General features: G+C 41.5%; 1 protein-coding gene across 1 annotated transcript in view; it reads right to left on the reverse strand.

The window, feature by feature from the left end:
* HMCN1 (hemicentin 1) overlaps window positions 1-23,380 on the reverse strand; it is a 359,897-nt gene that overhangs the window by 181,591 nt on the left and 154,926 nt on the right. The window contains 10 exon segments of the mRNA XM_006023882.3: window positions 2,824-3,018; window positions 3,528-3,626; window positions 4,290-4,562; window positions 7,581-7,708; window positions 10,984-11,158; window positions 11,850-12,009; window positions 14,328-14,440; window positions 15,941-16,085; window positions 20,575-20,702; window positions 22,810-22,908. Of these exon segments, the coding sequence (XP_006023944.1) occupies window positions 2,824-3,018; window positions 3,528-3,626; window positions 4,290-4,562; window positions 7,581-7,708; window positions 10,984-11,158; window positions 11,850-12,009; window positions 14,328-14,440; window positions 15,941-16,085; window positions 20,575-20,702; window positions 22,810-22,908 (1,515 nt within the window).

Consider the following 23,380-nt stretch of genomic DNA (forward strand, 5'->3'; position numbering starts at 1 on the left):
TTGATACAGATTCAGCCAATTCGGAGGACAGTGATTAGATTCAGAGATTCAGATCACTGTCCCGAATCAATTTGGCCGAATTGGCTTCAGAAGATTTGGCACTGATTCAAAGAGATTCAGTGATTCAGCCATAGACTATAATGAAGAATCACTGAAATACCTATAACTTTGTCATTTTTTGGCAGATTTGGGTGAAAACAGCAGGGACGGTACCCCTTCTGAGGCCATGAAGCCTATTAGGTTTTAAGGAGATAGGTGCAGGGGTTTCTGGGAAACTGCAACTCAAGGTGCTGACAAGCAAAACTTGTGTAACTTTGTGTATGTGTTAAGACACAGTGGGATGAAATCAGCAGGGATGGTAACCTGTAACAGGGGACCTTCCCAGTGCTCAGGCAAAAACAGCTCACAAAAGGGAAAGAAAGGTTGCAGACAGAGGCTTCTGTGCTGTTTCTACATCCCTCCCACAGAGTACTGTGATTGGAAGGGGACTCAGGAAAAGATCACAGTCACTGGCCAGCTACAGATGTCAGTCTTTCCCCCCCTGCTCCCCCTCCCTCTTCTCAGTTTCTGTTCCCCTGAAAGACTGCCTTCTAAATCTCCAAATCTCTGAATCTTTTTCCAAATCTTTTCCAAATCAATTTGGAGGGTTTTTTGGGTCTCACGATTCTATTCAGCTTCAGTGATTCAGCCTTTGAATCAGGCCGAATCTTCTCTGAACAGAATCAGTGACCAAAGCTTCGCACACCCCTACTGCTTAACACTTTGAAAGGAGCAGAGAACCTCTGGCTGCATGGATTTTACTCCAGTAAATGCCTCTATTGAAGGAGCTGTCTGCTTTGCAGCTTGAAACTTCAGGTTGCACTGTTCCCCCCACAGGAGATGAAGCCCATCTCTTGCAGGTAACTGGAATCTAGCTCCTTGTGTCAGGGCCATGGAACAACAAGAAAGGATGAGGGACTGAAAGGCCAGGCTCTCAGTGGGAGAAGCAGCCAGGTTTCCTTCCATGCTGTAAGCGCTATGCCTGGGATGGCTTCAGGGGTACACTCAGAGACCAAACAAGGCCACGATGGTCCCAAGCAAGCACACTTCTGAGGAAACTCCATGACACATTAATCAAGAGATCCTCACTCTGCTAATGACCCAGGGAACTATCAATATGACACCATAAAATGAAATTTCTGTTTTTTCATAGAAGAAGATATGAAGAGAAAGTTAATGCTGACTGGCACAGAATTCATGGGCATTTTTACAAATGCAAGCGCCTGGTGCTGTAACACTTGCAGTTGTATAAGCAACAAAATGCGAGTCCGCACTGAGAAAATGGCAGTGGCACACTTTGGACTAAAACACCTCAGAGGTGCTTTAGTTCACAAGTGCACCGCCACCATTTTCTGCGTGCTGACACACATTTTGCCACTTATACAACTGCACATGGTACAGTGCAGTTTGCCTCAGCTCATGTGTGGAGCAGACTCAATTAATCGATTAAATCGGTTAACTGAATCTGCTCCAAAGCAGTGGACCTCCAGCAAGTCGCAGGAAAAAAACCACATGTATAAATGCCTCATGTGCATGGGGTTCTCTCATTGGAATTGAGTTAGATTAAGACAGATAGAAGTACACTGTAGAGAGCAGAGTTTAACATCTCCTGTTACAATCCACGGATTCCTTACAATTCTGTATGACATTGGAGGAAGAAGGGAAAGTGTCACAAAGCAGCAGTCAGCAACCTTTTAAGGTTGTGGGCCACAGTGGCCCAGTTTGGATAAGACAGATGAAAGGGTGGTTGCTAGAACCCAGCCATGAACACAGCTATTCCCAGCAGTGACAAAATGCGAGTCCGCACTGAGAAAATGGCAGTGGCACACTTTGGACTAAAACACCTCAGAGGTGCTTTAGTTCACAAGTGCACCGCCACCATTTTCTGCGTGCTGACACACATTTTGCCACTTATACAACTGCACATGGTACAGTGCAGTTTGCCTCAGCTCATGTGTGGAGCAGACTCAATTAATCGATTAAATCGGTTAACTGAATCTGCTCCAAAGCAGTGGACCTCCAGCAAGTCGCAGGAAAAAAACCACATGTATAAATGCCTCATGTGCATGGGGTTCTCTCATTGGAATTGAGTTAGATTAAGACAGATAGAAGTACACTGTAGAGAGCAGAGTTTAACATCTCCTGTTACAATCCACGGATTCCTTACAATTCTGTATGACATTGGAGGAAGAAGGGAAAGTGTCACAAAGCAGCAGTCAGCAACCTTTTAAGGTTGTGGGCCACAGTGGCCCAGTTTGGATAAGACAGATGAAAGGGTGGTTGCTAGAACCCAGCCATGAACACAGCTATTCCCAGCAGTGGCAGGGGAGGCAGGGAAAGCATCCACTGCTGAATCCCCCCTCCCCACCCCCAGCCTCATCACTGCAGTCCCATGTCCATAGGATAGGTCCACAAGCTGTAATTTGTTGACTCCTGTCATAGAGCAATTTCTTCCTGTTCTCATTCTCAGTTCTATGACATAAGACTCGCCTCATCAACTTAAATGAAGAGGAACATTTAATGTGTAAATTCTTCAGAGCAAAAATTTGCTTTTAGATTGCCATGTACAAGCTTTTAGATTGATTACTTGAATAAAGTGAAGAGAAGCAAACAGAAGTAATTACGAAGCAGTTAAACATATACAGTATGTCCAAATATTTGTTCTCAGAATTCAATCACATATGCAAAACTGCTAGTGCACATTTTGGGTGTGCAATATGCAACCACAAAAAGTGAGGCTACTCTTTTGAAAACTGCCCTTCCATAACTGTAGTTGTTATTTACCATGAACCTTCAGATTGTATTTTCTTTCAGTCCTTCCAACTTCATTAACTGCCAGACAAACATATTCCCCATTGTCATACGGTGTAACAGAAGCAATGATCAGCACTGTCCCATCCTCTGCAATTGAAATGCCTGGTTCATTGCCTGTCAGCTCTTTACCATTACGTAACCATTTGATAGCAGGCTTTGGGATACCTAATGGCAGAGAAATACAGAACTTTGTAAGTCTTCTTGCTCTGAATGGGAAAGGAAGGATTAACGTTATTTTAAAGTAGAGCATAAGGAAAAAGGCACAATTGGGAAAATATTTGGGGCTGGCAAATCACAAGACACTGAAATTCAATCTGACTGGTGCAACTGAAAGAGATATCATGAGTCAAATACACCTGGAGAATGAACTCCCTTTCACATCTGGATGTTTGCTAGGATGTGAGAAACCTTACTCTGGAAATGCTCTACACAATTATAGTCCTAATTAGTACAATTCTCCACTAGAGATGACCTTTTCACAAAATTTTCACATATTATACATATTGAAAATAAAATTAGTGTGACTTTTTTAAATATCATGCTGAGACACAGATTTAAAGACCTGCATGCATTGTACACTTCAACCACAATGGATGACATAAAGAAGCAATGAAACTGAGTGGCTAATAGAAAACTATGCTGTAATCAGCCAGAATGTCTATAATACTGCATACCTTTTGCTGGACAAGGGAATGCAATGCGTTGATTTGCTACTCTTTCTTGAAATGGGGTGTTGTAAGGAGGGTCAATATTATTATCTACAGTAGGAGGTTCTGGAAGGAAAGAGAATTAAAGTAAAAACAGTCTTGCCCACTGTCCTCAAATATGAAAGCATACCAGGGCAACTTACATAATTTTATTCTTTACCTTTCTACAGCTAAGAGCTAACAGTAGTCTTCCTTTAGTTCCATTTTTGGAGCAGTAAGCTCAGGTTTCTAATAGAACCTTTGTAAGTATGTGGTTTATTAGAGAGAGGAGGATGTTTTTACATAGGCTGCTTTTGATCTGCTTGTAATATCAACTAGCTCAAACTACTTTTTGAGATTAAAAGAATGTAAATACCTTGTTCTAAATTTTTTGCAAACTTCTATACTTTTTGTGACTTTTGTCTACTCAACAAAACTACATTGTAAAAAAAATCTGAAGCATACCAAATTTTGGATATTATGTCATACAATAATGAAAGAAAAACATTTTTTTTAAATGTCCTTGTTTGAAAATCAGCTCCAGAGCTCTTGGAGTAAAACCACAGCAACAGAGAAATAAATAAAAGGGGGTCATTTTGTACGTCATAAGTGTTGAGTTTCCATTGAATCACAGGCCACTTCTCTGAAAGTGCAGTAGGATATCCACCCCCACAAAACAAAAAAATCACATGTATTAAAATGAAGCTATACTCAATGACAGCCATTGGGCTCTAGCCATATTATAAATACCTTGAACTTGTATTGTTATCGACAATTCATCACTGCCAACTATGTTACTAGCAACACACTTGTAGATATCAGAGTCTGAAAGCTGGACTTTGCTGATGGTCAGCGTTCCATCAGGGCTGCTGATATACTGTCTTCCATCTATTAGCATGGTATTTCTGCCTTTAAACCAGGTGACTGTTGGGGGAGGGACCCCTTGGGCACTGCAGGGTATATCAATTCTGTGACCAACTTGTACTTTCATAACTCGAGGCGCACCTTGAATCTTTGGAGGAACTAAGCAAAGAAAATAAATCAATAATAATGTGAAGATGATCTGAGAGATTACTCATGGAGGAAATATTTATCATCTCATTTATTATCTTTATCATTTTAGTCACCATCTTTCCAAAAAGCACTGCAATTTAATTCCCTTAAGTGACAGCAACCAATCAACACTGGACACTCCTTACAGATAATAATTACAGTACTTCATCTTCCAAATCATTTAGGGCAGGAGTGTCAAAGACATGACCAATGGAATCATGTCATCCAGCCCACAGGGGTCTTTGAGAGTCCAGGAATTCAGGGGCAGGGCCCGCCACCAAATGCTGGGATACAAACTCATTCTGGGGACCTATTTCAGCAGTGGTAGGGCAAGTGATGATTTAGGAATTCTGCATCTGAAATCCTAAAGCATTATTTTCAAAGGGATACTATACTATCATTCTTCCAAGTATATTCAACAGAGCTCCTGGAAAGTGGGTGTTTGTGCTCAAAACATTTCGGTTTTAGGGTAAAGCTAATTAAAATGATCTCTCTGACATTTGTACTTCCTTCTTCTTAATCCCTGTTTTATATATGTTTCCAAACTCAGGTTCAGACAGGAAGACAAAATATGTCTGCATTTGAGTTTTCCGGTCCCAAGGAATGAGAACATGATGTAAATCCCACATAATTCCTTTGCCCCAATCTTCTTCTTTTTAAGAATCACTGAGAACAAATAGTGTCATAAGGAATGGCTAAAGTTATTGTAAACAACATTTTTTTACTTTGTTAATATACAGCTGTAAGTAGAGAAAGATATATATAGATAGTATGTGTGTGTATATGTATAAAGAAAAAGACTATCTTGTGTTACAATAATTAAGAACTGAATTCTTCTAGATTGAAATTTAGTCCTCCTTTCTGCTGTCTCATGTCCAGCAATCCAACTTTTCTGATCACCATGGAATCACAGATTTTCTACTTTAAACAACAAAAATGCAGGAAATGGCAGGTTTCCACTTGTAGGCTTGCAGAGTTCCAGCCTACAAGAGGCTGCTTGGAGCTGGGGAGAACCCCGCAGCATGAAGAGCAGCTCCTGCAGCTCCATCCAGGTAAGTCTATGGGGGGAGGGCAGATTGAGGCCCCCATGGTGAGGAAGGGAAGGAGAGAGTGGGGCAGGGCCGGGGCTGGAGGCACTGCCCAGCTGGTGAGGTGTGTGGGGCCTGGGACCTGGGTGGGAACGCGCAGCCCCAGGGCCTGGCTGGGGAGCAGGATGGAGCCACAGGTGGCTGGCCTGGTGAGCAGTGAGGGCACTAGCCCCCTGCCACTGCATGCACTCCCAAGGAGGAGGATATGGAGGGGCACATGCTCCCCCAGATGCAAGCTGCCTGCTACAGGGAAGATGCGGGCTGCCCACTGCAGGCTCAGGACTCCCTGCCCTGCTGACTTCACACACTGTGTCCAGCCTGCTGGGCTGCAGAGGCCCCTGCAGGGAGGACAGCAGGGAGGGAAGCCCTGAGGCTGCAGCGGGCAGTCTACATCTTTTTTCCCACTAAGGGCTCTGCTCCTGCCATGCTGCCCATGTGGGGAGGTAAGGCTCTGCACTTTGCTCCAGCCGCAGGAGCCACGACCTCCCATGGGCAGCAGCTGGAGCTCAGGGGCTGGGAGGGGGGTAGGGGACTGTGAGCCATGGTCCTGGTCCCAATATCCCTGGCAGCTGGGGGCCCCCTCCAGCAAGGCTTGCGAGGGGCAGGGGCCTGTGGGTCATGAGTGAGGGCATGGGCAACTGGTGCCCGAGTCAGAGGGGGCACTTGCGACCGGGGGGGGCCCCCATGGCTGATCCCACAGGCCAGAGCAGGGGGTCCTCCTGCGGCCAATCCTGCTGACACACAACTGGAAGCAGTGCACTGCTGGCACTTCCAGGTCAGCAGGATCGGCTGTAGGAGGACCGCTTCTTCTGGCACACTCCCCAGCCGGCGCTCTCATGGGGGGCACCAGCACTCTCACCTGCTCCCCCTGCCTGGGAATGCTGGCTGACGGGGTGCACATGCACCCCCGTGCACCCCCTACACATCGCCATTGAGTGAGGGGCACCAGCAGGGCTGGGGGCTAGGGTGCTGTGGGTGGTAAGTGAGGGGCATTGACATGGCCGGGGGCTACAGGTTGGGAGTGAGGGGCACCAGTAGGGCTGGAGAGATGAAGGGCACTGTTAGGACCAGGGGGCTGTGGATCGGGAGTGAGGGGCACCAGCACAGGCAGGTCAATCAGCGTATCAGGGTTGCTCAGCTCCACAAAGCAGCAGGGGTGGGGGCAGCGGCAGCTGGACCCACATCCTGGTGAGCGAAGGGGAAAGGGGGAGCTCTGATTAGCTATGATAAATAAACTAAAATCAAACGCCAAAATATATAGGTATTTAGAAAATGGTTTTAGCACTAGTAGGCTTCCAAATTGCTTAAAAAATGTAAATACATTAAATACATCAATAAAACATTGTGTTCAACTGATATCCATGTATATAGTGGCGTTTCATTTTAATCATGGAAAAATGTGGATTTGGGGGTTTTTAATCAGAGAATATGGGATTTTAAAACAAAGAAAAACCAGGATCCCTGCTCAAGTATACTTTTGCCTCGCATCCCTCCAGGCCCTGGGTGTCTGTAGTTTGGGAAGTACAGATGGTTTAAGCATCCTGGGGGGTAGACATTTGCATGTTACAGCTGGGAGCTCTGGACTGCAGCAGCAAAATGTTGGTGACCCTGGCACTGGAGACATAGTGACTAGCTATATTTCCTCCATGTTTCCACCTTCTAAATTACATTAACAGAAGATAAATATATATTTAATATTTTCTTAATATTAATTTTCCATTTAAGCTATTATAGAAGTTGCCATATAGTGATAATGTAATAGAAAAGGAGAAGGAAAGAGATCTACAAAATGGGTCTACACCAGGAAAAATGTTGAAGAGCTGTATTAGATTAAGCTAAATTCCAGTTGTTCTGTAATAGGACCTCTGGGATGGGTTATTTTTGTAGTTAACTAACTTACCATGTACATTTAGCTTGACTGACTGAGTTGCATTCCCAGCAATATTTGTGGCTACACAGAAATAGATTCCACTGTCTGAAACTCGTGTCTCAGTGATCTTCATTGACCCTGAGGGGAGGAAGGTGTGTCTGGAAAAATAGGAAACAGATTTATTGTGTAAATATGTACTGAGATGTGATTAGACATTACTAATGACAGTGTTGTTCAGCATGAAATTTGGGGCAGAATTCTACTGCCCTTTCTGCATCCAAATTTTCTGCATTTTCAGCGCTTATGCACAGATAACAATTCTACTTCTCCTGCAGTGTAAACATGTGTGTGTGCATGAACTGATAATGCTTCACCAGATATGTACTGACTGGCTGATACACAGCTATGTGTGTGCACCCACTGGGGATGCATACCTCCATCTAGGTCTCAAAAACGTAGTTGACTAGAGTGGAGGGAAGAGATGGAGAAGGAGGAAAGCCCTCCCATGTGCTTTTGCCTGGATTTACACTCAGTTACATACGTTCATGACTACAGACATACCCAGCAAGTGTGCAACCCTACTAGGCATACTAGGTCTACCCATGCATGCTTTTGCAACAACAGTTTGGAAACAAGGTCAAAAACATGTCACATATATGGCTAGAGAACTGCCATTTAGATGAGCAAAGGGAAGAAGAATTCCACCCTTTGTGTTTTTTTCAGTTATGTGACTTATTTTTCTTATTTTTTTCTATCTTCCTACTACAGCAATATGTTAAGAATACCAAGCAAAATACCTGAACCATTTGGTGAGATCCACAGGACAAACTATGGGCATTTCAGGTGCTTAGGTGAGGTTTGAGATCCCGGCATACTTCAATTCAAAACAACAAATGTTTTGAGATCTGCGTGGTTCATGGTGCTAGTAATGGGTTACGGAGTCCCTTTAACTCTAACTTACAGGTTCAAGCTCAGCCCAATTCAGCAGTGACAAAAAGTTGCTATTGACCAATAGCTAATGGCTTATGCAAAGTTCACTTCTTCCAGATAATAAGGATGGTATTGTACTTACAATACTAAACATGGATGTTGGAGGGACTGGGTTTTATTTCTCAGACCTGGTTTTATGACTGTACTGTGTTAATTTGGATGGAATAAACAGAACTAGAGGGTCAAAGGTATTAACATCACCTTGTCATCACACAACACTAAACAGTTAAACCTGGCTTGCAGTTTAAAGCATAGCATCCCCCACCCCCATACATGTAGGTAAAGGTGCAATGGAATCTAATGTGATTCACACAATCGTGCCTCCTGCTATGTCATGCGTGCATTGCAGGAGGCATGACTATGGGATCACACATTATATCCCATCACGCCTTACTGTCACTACAGGGAGAACCTGATTCTGGGCTCCCTCTGCACCAGCAAGAAGCAAGCTCCTCTGGCTGGGAGCCCCACACACTTCAACTGAGGGGCTCTGAGCTGCAGGGGCACCTCCAGGGTGATTACCCCACCCAGGGCTCCATGAAATCCCCAAGGTGGGAGGATTGCTGCTGTGGCAATCACCCTGCCTTGAGTGTGTGGGAAGCCCCTAGCACTGAAGGATTGCCACAGGGTTAATTTCCCTATCCCAGGGCTGTGGGAAACCCTGGTTTCAAACATCCCTGGGATAGGGAGATCACCCCTGCAGTGATCTCCTGGCCCTGGGGGAATCCCACACCCCGGGGCAGGGAGGATTGCCCTCCCACCCCAAGGTTTCATGCATCTCCAGGGATCGGATCATCACAGCAGCAGTCCTCTTATGAAAGTCCCCTCCTATGTTCCTATGTGCCTGCTCCTATGTGTATCTGCTCCTATGTGGGGACCTAGCATCCACAGCTCTGGGACTCTGAGTCCTGGCAGCTGCATGGTGCTGCTGGGACCCAGAGTTGACAGCTGCCAGGACTAAGAGACCCCAAAAGTTGTGGGACTCTCAGCCCCAACTGAGCAAGGTGCATCCCTGTCAGCCACAGGGGAGACCCTGCTATGTATGCAAATGAAAGCTCATTATCTCTAACATTAATACATATTTCAAGGTCCAACATTATAGCTGGTTGGAGCTTTTTAGTGAGTGATAGCTACTTTGCAGGTGCACCAGGTGCACCTGGTCCCAAGGTAACTGTGCAATTACCAGTAAATTGCACAATACCTGTAACATGTACAGGGAATCATAGTGACCTCAGCCTGCTTAGTTTCATAACAGCAACCACTATTTAAAATGTTATAACATTTTATTAATAATACAGAAAAAGAAAAAAAATCATTTTAATGCTATCCTTTATCCCCTTTCCTTTTAGCGGTCGAGATAATTTTTATTAAGAAAGCCTCTTTTTTATTGTCTTTTAGATGGTAGTAAGGATGGCAAACAATATCCTTTTTAGGGAAAAAGGAAAAAGTTAGTTAAAATGATCTGGAGCCGTTGTTTTTTATGCTGCTGTGTAAAACTAACTTACTCCTTAGATACAAAACAACAAGACAAGTACACACAAAAGGGTACAGGACATATGGATAAATACCTTTTCCTCTATGACTGTCAATTCAGCACTTTTTATAAGCACCTAACTATATTTTTCCATTTTCAAAAATGTCTGGAGAGTTTCTGAATCCTGGAGACAGTGACAAGGAATGGATTCCTGCAACCACTTTTACACATGTTCAGTGATTTAAAAAAATGAAATACCAGTGATTTAGAAAGCACCTCAATTTAAGTTATAATAATAAGGTATTTGTTTATACAGGGCTATTTGGATTTGGCCTCATAAGAAGCTATGGGGTAACTTGTGAAGCTTTGTTTCTTCTTAGGAATGCAGAAACATTTTTCAAGCAGGATATGTACCATGACTGAACTACGGTGTTCGTAACAATCAGAGTTTTAAAAAAGCAGTCTCAGAGATTTATGGCTGTCTTTGAAACTGGTTTATTTATGCTGACAAAGTGTTTTATGATATGTTCTGTAAAAAATTTACTATGTGTGATAAGACTACATTTTACACAGGATAGGACTCGGAGAGAACGAGAGAGAATGTCTCACTACGGGTCCTGAGACTTAAGAGGCTGATTTTGCTCTTATTTCTTTTAGTGTAAATCCAGATTTGGTTCAATGGACCAATTCAGGATTCACACTGCAGAAGCAGAGTAGAATCTGACCTCCTGGCCTTGGAAAAAGTTTGCAAAATGATAAGAGCATGAAAGCTGTTCCTAAAGGTGAATGATGTGCTGAGGTTTGGAAAAAGAATTGCAAGATCAGTTGTCATAGGATCTCACGGAATGATACAATAAACATTTAACTCATGAGGACAAACTGACAATTTAAATAAAATCAAAAAGCCCTTAAAAAACCTTGAGAGCTTAAAAGAAACTGAACTTCTCCATATTTCTGAAATGATGTTACCTTGGAGAGAACGGAGAGATGAGTTGCATTTCTTTGGCCCATGTAATTATGGGAGGTGGCAAGCTCTTCACATCACATGGAAGTGTAACATCTTCCCCTGCAGTCACTGAGATCTCTATGGGCTTGTCATATGCATCTTCTTGCTGGTTTTCAGGCCTGGATACTCTGGGTTTCACTAAAAACATGTTTTAAAAAGTATAATACATATATTTATTTGTAGATGTGTAACCTAGTTCTAATTTACCCCACATTGTTTCGTTTCAGTTTAGAGTGTTTTTTACCATATGTGGTACAATCCTGTTTATTTGAGGGTATACCTGTACTGCAGTTACAGCACAGTAGCAGCTGCATAATGTAGGCATATTCCAGATACTATAGTAGACTACCTGATGCAGAATTCACCCAAAATGCTGAGTAAGTCCTCCAGCAGTTTGCCTGGGTGTGGCGTTCTGGTCTGTTGCAGTTAGTCTGTTACTAGTACCCTTGGCCAGCAAATTCTTTCTTCTCACCCACTGTAATTCTATGTCTTTTGTAAAGCTACTCCCAGTCCATGTCAGTGTAAATGAAATCGCAATCAGGCAAGGGGCCCCAGTCCAAGAGCACAAGGTAGTAAATACCAGACTGCTTTAGAGCTTGAAGTGGCTGAGGCCTTTTAATCTCAGCCATCTGTACAGCTGCCTGGAATTCTTATCCAGACATCCAGTACAATAGTGGGGATGCTAATTAGACATCAGTTAATAGGGGGTTTGGCATGCCTGCACTGTCCAGCCATCCCATTTCAGACTTTCTAAATCGAGTGCATTTTTCAGACCCCAAAAAAGCTTGCAGGGAAAGCATACATATATTTGATTTTAACTCAGACTTACCATAGACAGTTAGTTGGACTTTCCGTGTGGCATAACCAGCAGCATTTGTTGCAGTGCACACATATTCCCCAGTCTCCTCACCCCCTGGTGAAACTATATATAGGCTTCCGTCAGATCCCGCTGAAAATTTTGTATTGCTGAGAGGAATCAACTCTCCTTTCTGCTCAAAATCAAAATAATAATAATCCAGAAATTAAGAAAAAAAAACCAACAACAAACTGCAAGCACTTGATCAGAAAGAAGCCAAAGCTTTTACTGATACTGCATTTCAAAGAATTAATCAGAGTGGTGAATGACTCTCATTCCGCAAACTATGTTCCAGAAAGAAGGGTCCTTTAAGAGCTGCACTTCTTAGCATGGGTCAAAGCTGTGTTTGTTGCATCTACAAACTTATGAACAATGCTGCAGTGCAACATATATGCTTATACATATATGTTTTATACAGAGCTCTTAAAACAGAAGCCGGGGTCAAATTTTCCACTTTACTGCATATTTAAAATTCCTGAGCTATATATGCTTAACTGAAAGGAGAATTTGGTTTATTAGATGAGGGGATTTGAGTATGGATTTGGGACCAATATCTTAATTTAATTATTTTGCTGACTTATCCTTTATGTTGAAGAATCTATAATACCCCCAGTTGATATCATTTACACACCCAAATTTGGCTCTCAGTACAACTTCCAGGCAGTCTTACTGAAGTCAACAATATCGTAATTGAAGAGAGAATCATAGGGTGCATCTACACATGCGCTTTACTGCAGAGCTAACTAGTTAGCTCCACAGTAAACCATCACTGTCTACACATGCACCTGTATTATGGCGCAGTAAATTAATTAACTCCGCTGTAGGATAGTACTGCCTGCTGACTAGCCTCACTAACCTCATGTCCCACCCAGCCTCTGTGCTGCCCAACACTGCCACCCAGAGCCTGGAGCTGACCTCTGGGCCCCCTGCCAGTCCAGGGCTGCTCCGCCCCAGCTCAAACAGTGGTGGTCCCAGGCGCACATGAAGACACTGCATCCAGAAGCAGCTGACTCCAGCACGAACTGCGCCAAAGTTTATTGCTATGTGCTTTTTGCACATGTAGATGCACCCACAAGGCTGAAAGACATCTCAAGGGTCACCTAGTTCAACAGACTACACACATGTAGGATGTGCTATTCCTAAATGATTTCTGCCAATTGCCTACACAGCCTGTTCTTGAAAGCCTCCAATACAGGAAATTCCACAACTTCACTAAACAGTTTGTTCATCCTGAGGTACAGCGTAGCTCAATATTTGTAGCAGGATCCACAAAGCAGCATGAATAAATATGAGCTTGCCATCCTGATTTTGTAAACTCAAGAGGTTTGGACATTTCAACTAAGTCTGAAAGTTTACTTCCAATCTGAAATTAGATTATGTAAAAATGGATCTCTCTCATTCAATAGATCTCCTTTCTGCATGATTTAAGAAAAGAATGTATAACTAATGGTAAAAAATAAGCTTCTACAGGTCTTTTGCAGCCATTAGTATGGCAAAGCTAACATTTTTTAGAGAGTGAAATGGGTTCAGTTCCTCCTTAAGTATCTTCTACTTACTAGGCACATTTACACAAGACAATACTGTGCAATGGTTATTGCAAATGTATTTAGCATTTATATAAGTAAGTACCAAATAAATGTACAGTAAACAGAGTTACTGTGCAGTAGCACTGGTAAACATTGTTTAAGTGATACTACTGCACAATATCCTAACAATACTGCCCAGTAGTGTATTAGCATTGTCCATGCTGTGACAAGCTACTACACAGTATTATTAGACTACTTCACAGTCAGCATCTAGTGTAGACATGGCCACTGAGTCCCATATCTGTGCAAACTCAAGAAAGCCCACAGGTTTGCAGAGATGTCATGGAGAATATACTATATCCTGAAGAGCCATTATTACTGATGGTGAAAATGTATGAAAAAGAAAATCTCAGCTTGACTTTCAGATCCCAAATTGAGTTTACAGGTTTGCAGTTTGCTGGGGAGGGGAGAGGGAGGCTGGGAAATACATCACACCCTCCACTACTGTAAAAGGAGACTGTTTGAGATGAAAACCATTAAATGGTGAAAAATACCACACTATATACTCTTCATACAAATTCATTTTAAATAAATATCCAAAATGAGATGTAAACCATGGCAGCTTTCCCACTCCAACATTATCCAGCCATAATTATCATATTAACAGTTTATAAAGCTCTTTTTAAAATTTATAAAAGATCCAGCAATAATGAGTGAAGTCTTTCTGATTCCCAAAGTGTGGAAGCTAAATGTATGACAACCCATAAGCCCTGATAGAAAAAACAGAAGCTGATACAAATAAACAGTTTTTTCTCAGTCCCTCAGGACAAAGGTTTTTGGCCACCTTCCTTGTATATAGTTTTTATTATAGCTAAATCAGCTCAGTTGATCTTTTAACATAAACAGCTCAAAGATTATAAATTACCTTGGACCACATGATAGTTGGTTTAGGAACTCCACTTGCTTTACATGGTAATGTTACTGGGATCCCTTCAATTGTACTGAATATCTGCTGTCCATGCTGAATGACAGGTAGAACTACAAGTATATATGCATATTTTTATTGTATGTACATTTTATGCATATATGCATACACCCATACATACTTCAAGATCATGGCACATCATGAAGTCCCCATACATTCAAGTGCTATTTAGTAAAGATTACTTAATTTGCACACAGTGGGACTTTTGGTTACCTACTAGAAGGAGGAGTTGGGAATTTTCACTTTGCTCTCAGGGCATTAATGCTGACTTAGAGCATTCATCTCTAACCTCTAGCCTGCAGTAGAACAAATACCTACACATATAAGTAATAGAGTTGAACACCACCCTGCACACACACAGTTTCAAAGCAAACAGACCAGAATCTAGTATATGGGTCTCATTTCAGAGAGTCTCAGGATGCCCTCCAAGAAGGTGATAGGCAAGATTTTCAAAAATAGTACTGTGAATTATTCACTTAGGTCAGTTTGGCTTTTGGTCAGCTCATTCTGGTTCAGGTGTGAAACCTATTTTCATCAATGAGGAACAACCAGGGCAGACAAGATCTGCGGGTGAGACCAGATTACTTTCCATGCTCATTCATTTGTTAATTAATAAACATGCTAGAAAAGGAGAAAAAGATGGAGCTTGTGCTAGCAGGCTGGTGATCTCAGGAACTCCAAATTGCCCATCTCAAAACAGCAGAGTACTAATAAAGACTCCAGTTTATTATCAAACTGGCATGTTTTTGAATGAATAAATGTTCCATATTCCTACTCCATATACTAACCTTAGTTTCTAGTTCCTTTTTAACAACACATACAAACATGTTCCCCTTCCCCCTAAAGTTTTCAATCTGAAGAATTCTGAAAGCAGTTGTAGAGCATTAACTAATAAGAGCATGAAGGATGTAGCATTTTGAAGAGGAAAACATGTTCCAGCATTTTCAGTGAAGCTTAAAATGAGTCTTCCTTGAATAATATAACATGTAAGAAAATTTAAACTATGAACAATGAAGTGGTTGTGACCTCACACAAAGTTCATACAATGTTCTAAAGTGAAATACAGATGGGTTACTACAATGCAAACACTAGGTTCCCTGTCATTGCCATTTTTTATGGTATTTAAATGCAGCTTTGCCAAAGTCATGATTTATTTTAAGTGCTATAATCCCATGAGTTGTACTTCCTTTTTATCAATTATGAAACCTCTTAGACAGCACTTGGCACAGATCTCCAATAAACCCCCACTTTGTCTGTTTTGGTAATAGTGAGGGAGGCTGCAAAACACATCACTTGTACATATTTAAAATGAAAGATTTTTCAGCAGATAAAAACAATGTGATTTTTGTCTTCCTTTTCAAAAGGCATAGGCTACATTGCTTAAATGAATTATGTGCAGTAAGACTGGTTCTCTATTATTCTAGTGTAACATCACTGAAACAAGTGTATTTAGGATACTGTTGCCATCATAAAAAATTCTATGAGCTACTGCTTCCCTGAAGCATATCCTTATTTTGCCTGCAGTGCAGAAACAACAAAACAGTTTATCTTACCAAACACATTGATGGTGGTAGTTTTGTTATTTGTACCAGCTACGTTACTTGCCATGCAGGTATAGTCCCCTGCATCTTGCAGCCGAACTCTTTCAAGGTGCAGACTCCCATCACCACGAACATTGATGTAGGGATTTGTGACCAACTGGAAGAAGAAGATAGTTATAATTAAAGAAAAATACTGATTTTATAGCCCTAGACAACTCAGATATTGCTGCTTTCTGTTTACTCAACCAGATATTTTTTTCAAATTACATATCATGAGAGAACACTAGTAGAGCCTTCCTTTCACCTGTCACATGAAAAACATTTTACATTAAAATTTTAATAACATTAACTAAAAAACTTAATATTTAATTCTGAAAACAGAACAAGCTACTGTCAATACAGACATGCCAGCAAAGCTGTATTTTGTACTACTTGAGGAAAAATATCCACGCACATATATTCCTGACAAGTTGTGCTGGTAAAAGTGCAGTTTTGCCAACACAGAGATCACAGAGCTTCAAGTCCCCAACTGACATTGCTATGCCTATGGAAACCTGTCCTGTAAACTTGGACACAGCTTTGCTCTGCGATGAGAGAAACTGCAAGGGCTCTTAATAGATTCCACTGTGCAACTTTTCTGAAGCACAGCATTTCTCACCTACTTAGTGCTGCAGGAAATCCGTGCTGCTATCCAAAAGAATTAGCACCTCTCTTTCTGAGAAAAGGAAGAGAAAGAGGAAAGAGAAGAAAGATCCCACTGGTATTCCCTGAAGCCAAGGGAAGGAAGACTCAGTGCTCCTTGCAGCTGCACACACTAAAGAGAAGGACAGTGCTTGTGTGAATATTGAGCTGATATTCTCTGCAGCCACTGGAAGGGGAGATGCTCCACTTAGGAGCATCTACAGGCAGTGAAAGTAGAGTGAGAACTCCCTGAAGCCCTGGGGAGTGAAGGACCTAAGGTGCAGTGTCTAAGATATGTCAGCAAGGAGGGCTCCCCTGGGATGACAGTGTCACTGGTGAAGTACTTCCACAGCTACCTGAGCAAAGAGGAATGCTTGCACAGTTTCTCATAGCTACAAAAAAGATTTTGGACAGCATATTTCCTTGAGAGGCCTCACAGGGATACCACACCAGGATGGCATCCAAGCCTGCCTTACGTATCTACAAGAGCAAGATTACAACTCAGAGTACAGACATAAAGATATTACTGAACTTATACACTTCATCCTCGCACACAACAACTTCTGTTTTAACAATTAACACTTCCTCCAGACCATGGGCACCAAAATGGTCCACCAATATGCCCAACTTTTCTTGGCCCACCTGGAAGAAGAATTCCTCAAGAACTGCACCACCAAATCCATGCTGTACCTAAGATATATAGATAACATCTTCATCATTTGGCCTTTAAACATGCACCGACACTCACCAACCTCATCATTAGAAGTAAACTTCCTATGGCCCAAAGGACACCGAGTGGATCCAGGCAATGCCGGGACAAAATATGTAAAACCTGCCAACACATCTCCAATACTCCCACAATAACTATACCCCACAACAAAACCATTACCATTCCTGGATCTTACACTTGCACCTCCAAAAATGTAATACATCTCATCCAGTACACTAAATGCCAGGATGGAAAATATGTAAGAGAAACCAAACAACAACTATGTACCAGAATGAACACCCACCAAAAATATCTATCAAAGACAAAAATACCCAACCACCTGTGGGTGCCCACTTCTCACAAGATAACCACTCTCTCTCAAATCTCTGTTCTAATTTTCAAAGGGAATTTACAAGCCTATGAACTTCACTTCATAAATCTACTGGATACAAAAAATCATGGACTAAATATAGACATTGGATTTATGGCACATTATAACCTGCCTGCCATCTGATAACCCTAGGTTACCTGTCTTCATTTTACCAGCTACATTCTTCCCCCTTTCCCCGCCCTCTTACTCATCTCATGCCTATCATCTCCCAGGGCCTCTGATCCTCACTGCCACACATTTGCATTTTCACAGATCTTTATTTTGCATACTGGCTTCCATTCCACCCAGGAGAGCACACAAAGAAATAACAAATGTTCCCTGTGCCTGAAGAAGGGTGTTTGTACCCAAAAGCTTGCAAAGAACAATTTTTCCAACTATTTAGTTGGTCTAATAAAAGATAGCACATCTACTCAAAGAACCAGGTCTGCCAGGGATCTTAGTATGGCATTTGTGGCTCTCTGGAGGTTTATTTACACAGCAAATGCAGTGTCACTGCATATGGATTCCTCTTACATGCAGGCATTGTAAACTCATCTCAGTATGCTTCTAAGAAGAGTGAAGACTATATGTCTTCATGTTTCAATGCATGCTCAGAGAAGAAGCCACTGACATTTTAAAAAGCCTTAAAAAGACTAAGGAGAAGTTTCAAAAAGGAGAAGGAAGAAAAAGTATTTTTCATTTTCTAGGATTTAAATCTGTGCATTTCATTTACTGTATTGTATGAACTTCACTTTGGAGATAGAGGATGCCACTACAGAATTTGGAATTTCTATGGAAGTGGATAAAACAGAGGTCAAGGAGCAAATCCCACATCTTATGGTTCCCAGATCTTGCACAGAGAATATTGTCTCACCTTTTCTTAGCAAACTTTGGGGCTTCAAATTTCCTTGCATGCATAATCCAGCAGTAATTGCACAAATAGGGGTTACCAGCTCTGAGTACAGATTTTGCGGGAGCATAAGAATGACAGCTGCCCAGTTGCTGCTGCCACCTAGGGTGCAGAAACTGCTTGTTGCAGTGCTGGAATCTAAGCTTAGAAAGTCATATTAAAACTATCTCCGATGGTCACTTAGAAACCTGCTGGAAGCTTCCAGAGCAGGGAGGAAAAAAGCATCATTTTATTAGGGCAATATTAAAGGAAGATTTAGCTGTTTAGGGCTGTTTCTCTAGAGTATTTCCATAACATTGCTGTGGGTCTAAGGCAGGCATTTCCTGCACTAAGAAATCCAAATAAACCCTATTCATAGTTCTTTAAAACACATAGTTTAATAGTCTACCTACAACATGTTCTTTTGGATACAGCTGACAGTGGTACATGTTTCATTGTAGGCAACTGACCTCAATATCCAACAAGCTGTAGGAAGGTATAATAGCACCATGATTCCATTACAGATGTTGTCATTACTAATTTTAACTCATCAGCAGAACCAAATTTGCTGACATTCTTGTCACTCCCGTTTCAATCACCCACTTCATTTCCACTCCAAGGACAACCCAAGCCTCAAAAAAAAAAATCACACAAATATTCCAATGCTTCTATCCATACTATCCATTTCACATGAACCTGACTTCTGTGCAAAGATGAGGAAGCCCACTCCCTTCTTCTGTTTCAAGCCCTTTCTCAAGATTCACAGCTGACATATGTCTATAGGTTACCAAAAAATTATTGACAATAAGTATGTCAGGCAAATAGGAACAGTCACCACTTAACTAAATTTTATTTTGAGTAAATCTTTAAAAAAATGAGTATGTCTAATCATAAAATCATTAGAGAACTAATAGTATCCGTCTTCCTCCTTCTGTCCAGACACTTCTATATGGTCATACTGCAACTGGTACAAAGGGACCTAGACTCTCTTGGAGCCTTGGGTTACCATAAATAATAAATCACAACAATTTAAAATAAGTGGAAGTAAATTCATATCTCTGTTTGTTTGTGGACACACAAACATACATTCACATAGTATAACTTTCTTTAATATGCACAATGCTTACCCATGTACTTGTCTCAAGATTGATAAAGGTCAAATATTTAAAAAATGTAAAATGTATTTAATACAAAATATATTAAGGCCTAAATGTATTATAGTATCTTAAAATATTTAACCCTCTTTCTGGGTGTTCCTGCCAGAATGGGAGCAAGCGCAAGAGGAGTGAACCTCCTTTCCAGATCAGCTGCTCTGGAAATCCTCTCCAAACAACCCCCTCAAACCATAACACTCCCAGTTCATTTCACAGTGGGGACAGGCTCCAGAGCCACAGTAGCTGAACTCAGAAGAAGACAACAGCAGGTGGGTTCACTGATCTGCACTTGCTCCCAGGCTGGCAGGGGACACTGTGGGGGATCAGGCATAGAGGAAGAACCTGCCTGCTGCCACCACTGCTGCCATTGTTCTCAGATGGAGCAGGCAGGAGTGACTCTGGTGCACTGTCCCTCCACCCCCCCATCAGCTGGGGACAGTGGGACAGTGGGATCAGTGAGGACCATGGCAGCCTGTGCTGCTGAGGATGGAAAGAAAGAGAGGTGATATTGTGACTGGGGGGACAGCAGACAGGATTTTACCTGATTTGGGGATTTAAAAAAATCCCTGCTGCTGCTCTTGGTGTGGCCTGAAAAGGGGGGGTGTTCACACCACTGCACCCCCTTTGGATCTATCCCTGGGTGCATGGAAGGCTTGTGTAATCAGTGCCTTTACTGGTAGAATGCAATTTGTTTATTTAAAACTCCTTTTCCCATTCAAAAATTTAATTTCTTAAGCAGGTACATTATTATACATTACTAAGTAGGTTAACTGCAGATTTTTCTCTATGTCAACAAATTTGAAACTACAAGACTGTACCAAAACATTTTAAAAGAATTCTTACCACCATACTGTTTTTAATCCACCTCCGTTCTGGAATGGGGTTTCCAGCCAGAAGTACACAAGGCAAAGTAAGCTGCTGTCCTTCAATTACATTGGCTACTGCTGGGCTCATTCCAATTAGAGGGGCAACTTAAAAAATTAGAAGCGACATTTCAGTATTTCCATATGCTCATAATAAATCAAAACTAATGTTCTCTGCCATCATTATCACTAATATTTACAATGGTGCATAGAACAGGTTCCACCCTACACAAGACTCAGCAAACACAGGGTCCAAAATAATCCCTTTCCCAGAGACTTTACAATGTAAATAGACAAGATGGACAAAGGGAGTCAACAATATGAAAGCCAGCAAAAGGCATGTAAGGGCTACTTTTTTTTTCTTTTTTGAGGGTGGGTTGTAGCCAGGAGCAGACTGCTTAAATAGACAGACAAAGTAAGAAATAAGGGACAATGACAGTTTGTTAGGAGAATGGTTCAAGGGAACAACCAACCAGCAAAAGATGAAGATTATCTAGCCGAATCTGTATACATTTACTCCCTTTTGGGCTTTATCTTGCACTTTCAGCACACACAAAAATCCCACTGAAATCAATCTGTTTTTACCTCTTTTTGCTGGCAGAAATTTTAGGGACTGAAATAGCTAGTCAGTTAAGGCAATGACCAAGTGATGGCTATTCTTCTAGGCACAAGGATTTTAGGCCTCATGAAAAGGTCAACAGCTTGGCTGAGAGTCTGGAATGCCCCAAAACATCTAACGCAGACCTTACCAGTGCATAAGCTGCTGTACTTGTCTTTGGATTACAAACTTACTTTTGAAAGCAGAGACTGGATAGCTGCTAGCATATGAATGAACAGATTCCTAACGTATGGTTCAAGATACAAAATACTTTCTTGGATGGGTATGAGGACACTCTCTATTTCCTTTCTCCCATAAATGTATGCATATCACAGCACTATGGTCCAATTATTTTCATTCCCACTATCCAACTGAAATGAAATAATTTATTTATATTAAATTCTTGTCCAAGCTCTTGATTTACTGCCTTGATTTATTACAGAGATTTACACTTTAATTATATCTGCAAATTCCCCAGAACACTCTCCCTGCTACTTTATATTTTTAAGATGAACTGTGGTGGGAAACACCTCCCATCTCTCTCTGCAAAATGTTTTTATGGTGAAGATTTTTCTGCTTTTTACAAGTCCCCCTAAGAACAGCAGGAGAAACAAAAATAAGTATTGTTTTGAATGTCCATTTTGTTAAGTGTAGCTGAAAATTGTCTTACAGTCTTCAAGACTCCAGCAAGTCACAAGGTGATTAAAATGTCTTAATACACAAAACGTGGTGGTTTGGATTTACATTTTTCCTTGCAAGTCTCTTCTGTTTCAGTTAGTGAAGTGGGTGCCTGCATAAAATCAATAAAATATCCAATGCATATGAACATATCCTATTTGCTTATTAGGGTTGTACGAAGCTTTGGTTGCTGATTCGATTCAGCAGAGATTTGGCCCAATTCACTGGCCAAATCTCAAAATCAGAATCAAATCAGGAGACTCTTTAATCTCTCCTAATTGAATCAGAACCCTCCAAAATTGATTTGAAGAGATTCAGAAAGATTCGACAATTCGGATATAGACACAGCTTTAAATGTTTTTTCTATATACCTCAAGGTACCAGGCAGTTCGTGAATGCTGAGATAGTGGGGCGGATGGAGTGTCCCACAGGAGCACTGGGAACCGCCCCGCGCACTTGGCAGCAAACCCAGAAGTGGACCAGACGCACTTCCGATCCATGTCTGGGTTTGCCACCGAGCACACAGGGGAGCCCCCCACACTCCTGTGGGACGCTCCATCCACCCCAGCATCGCAACGTTCGTGAGCCGCGCCTGGTACCTTGAGGTATGTAGAAAAAACATTTAAAGCTTTGTCTATGGCCAAATCGCTGATTCTCTGAATCAGCATTGAGTCTTCAGATTTGGATTTGGCCAAATCGAATCGGGACAGTGATCTGAATCAACAAATTGAATCACTGAACCTGATTTGGGCCAAATCCAAATCGAATATGGCCCATTTCGCACACCCCTATTGCTTATATGAATTTTATCAAATGAATTCAGGAATATGGTTTGGGTTCATCTGGAATGGAGAAATGGTTACACATATCCAGGTATAGAACTGGTATAGAATCCTTTATTGATTTTAGATTGTACATCCAGTAAGTTAACTGCCTTACCCAGTCCTGTTACTGTTACAGTGGCCGGCTGTGACTGAATCTTTCCAAACTGATTTTCAGCTTCACAGATATAAGTTCCTTCATCACTGACCCACAAATCTGAAAAGAGATGAAAAGGAGGAGGGAAAAATAAATTGCAGAGTTTTAAACCATTTTATGCCAGAGTCTGTAACACAAAAATAACCTGTGTGCATATATTTCAATTTTAATACCATTTTGCTTTACAAATCCTTGCCATTGGTCATAATGGAGGAGTAATGTACATGGAAAAGAACTTGTATAATTATGTCCATATTATGTTTACATAACAGTTATTATCCTAAAGGATTTAGTGAAATTCACATACAGTATTCATATACAGGAATCATTTTGCCCACCCAGATTACTATGTCTATGAGGAAACAAGACATCTGTTTAATAACACAGAACATACTCTGGAACTATTTAGTACAGGGAGTGAAGAATACTACTGCCAAGTAAAATTGTAAGGAAAAATTAAGTAGGCAAAATGTACAGTAATTAGACAAATTAGGACTTGGCTAGAACAATGGGTTTAACATCCCTTCCCTCA

Source organism: Alligator sinensis, unplaced genomic scaffold (genome assembly GCF_000455745.1).
Source record: "Alligator sinensis unplaced genomic scaffold, ASM45574v1 scaffold468_1, whole genome shotgun sequence".
Classification (NCBI taxonomy): Eukaryota; Metazoa; Chordata; order Crocodylia; family Alligatoridae; genus Alligator; species Alligator sinensis.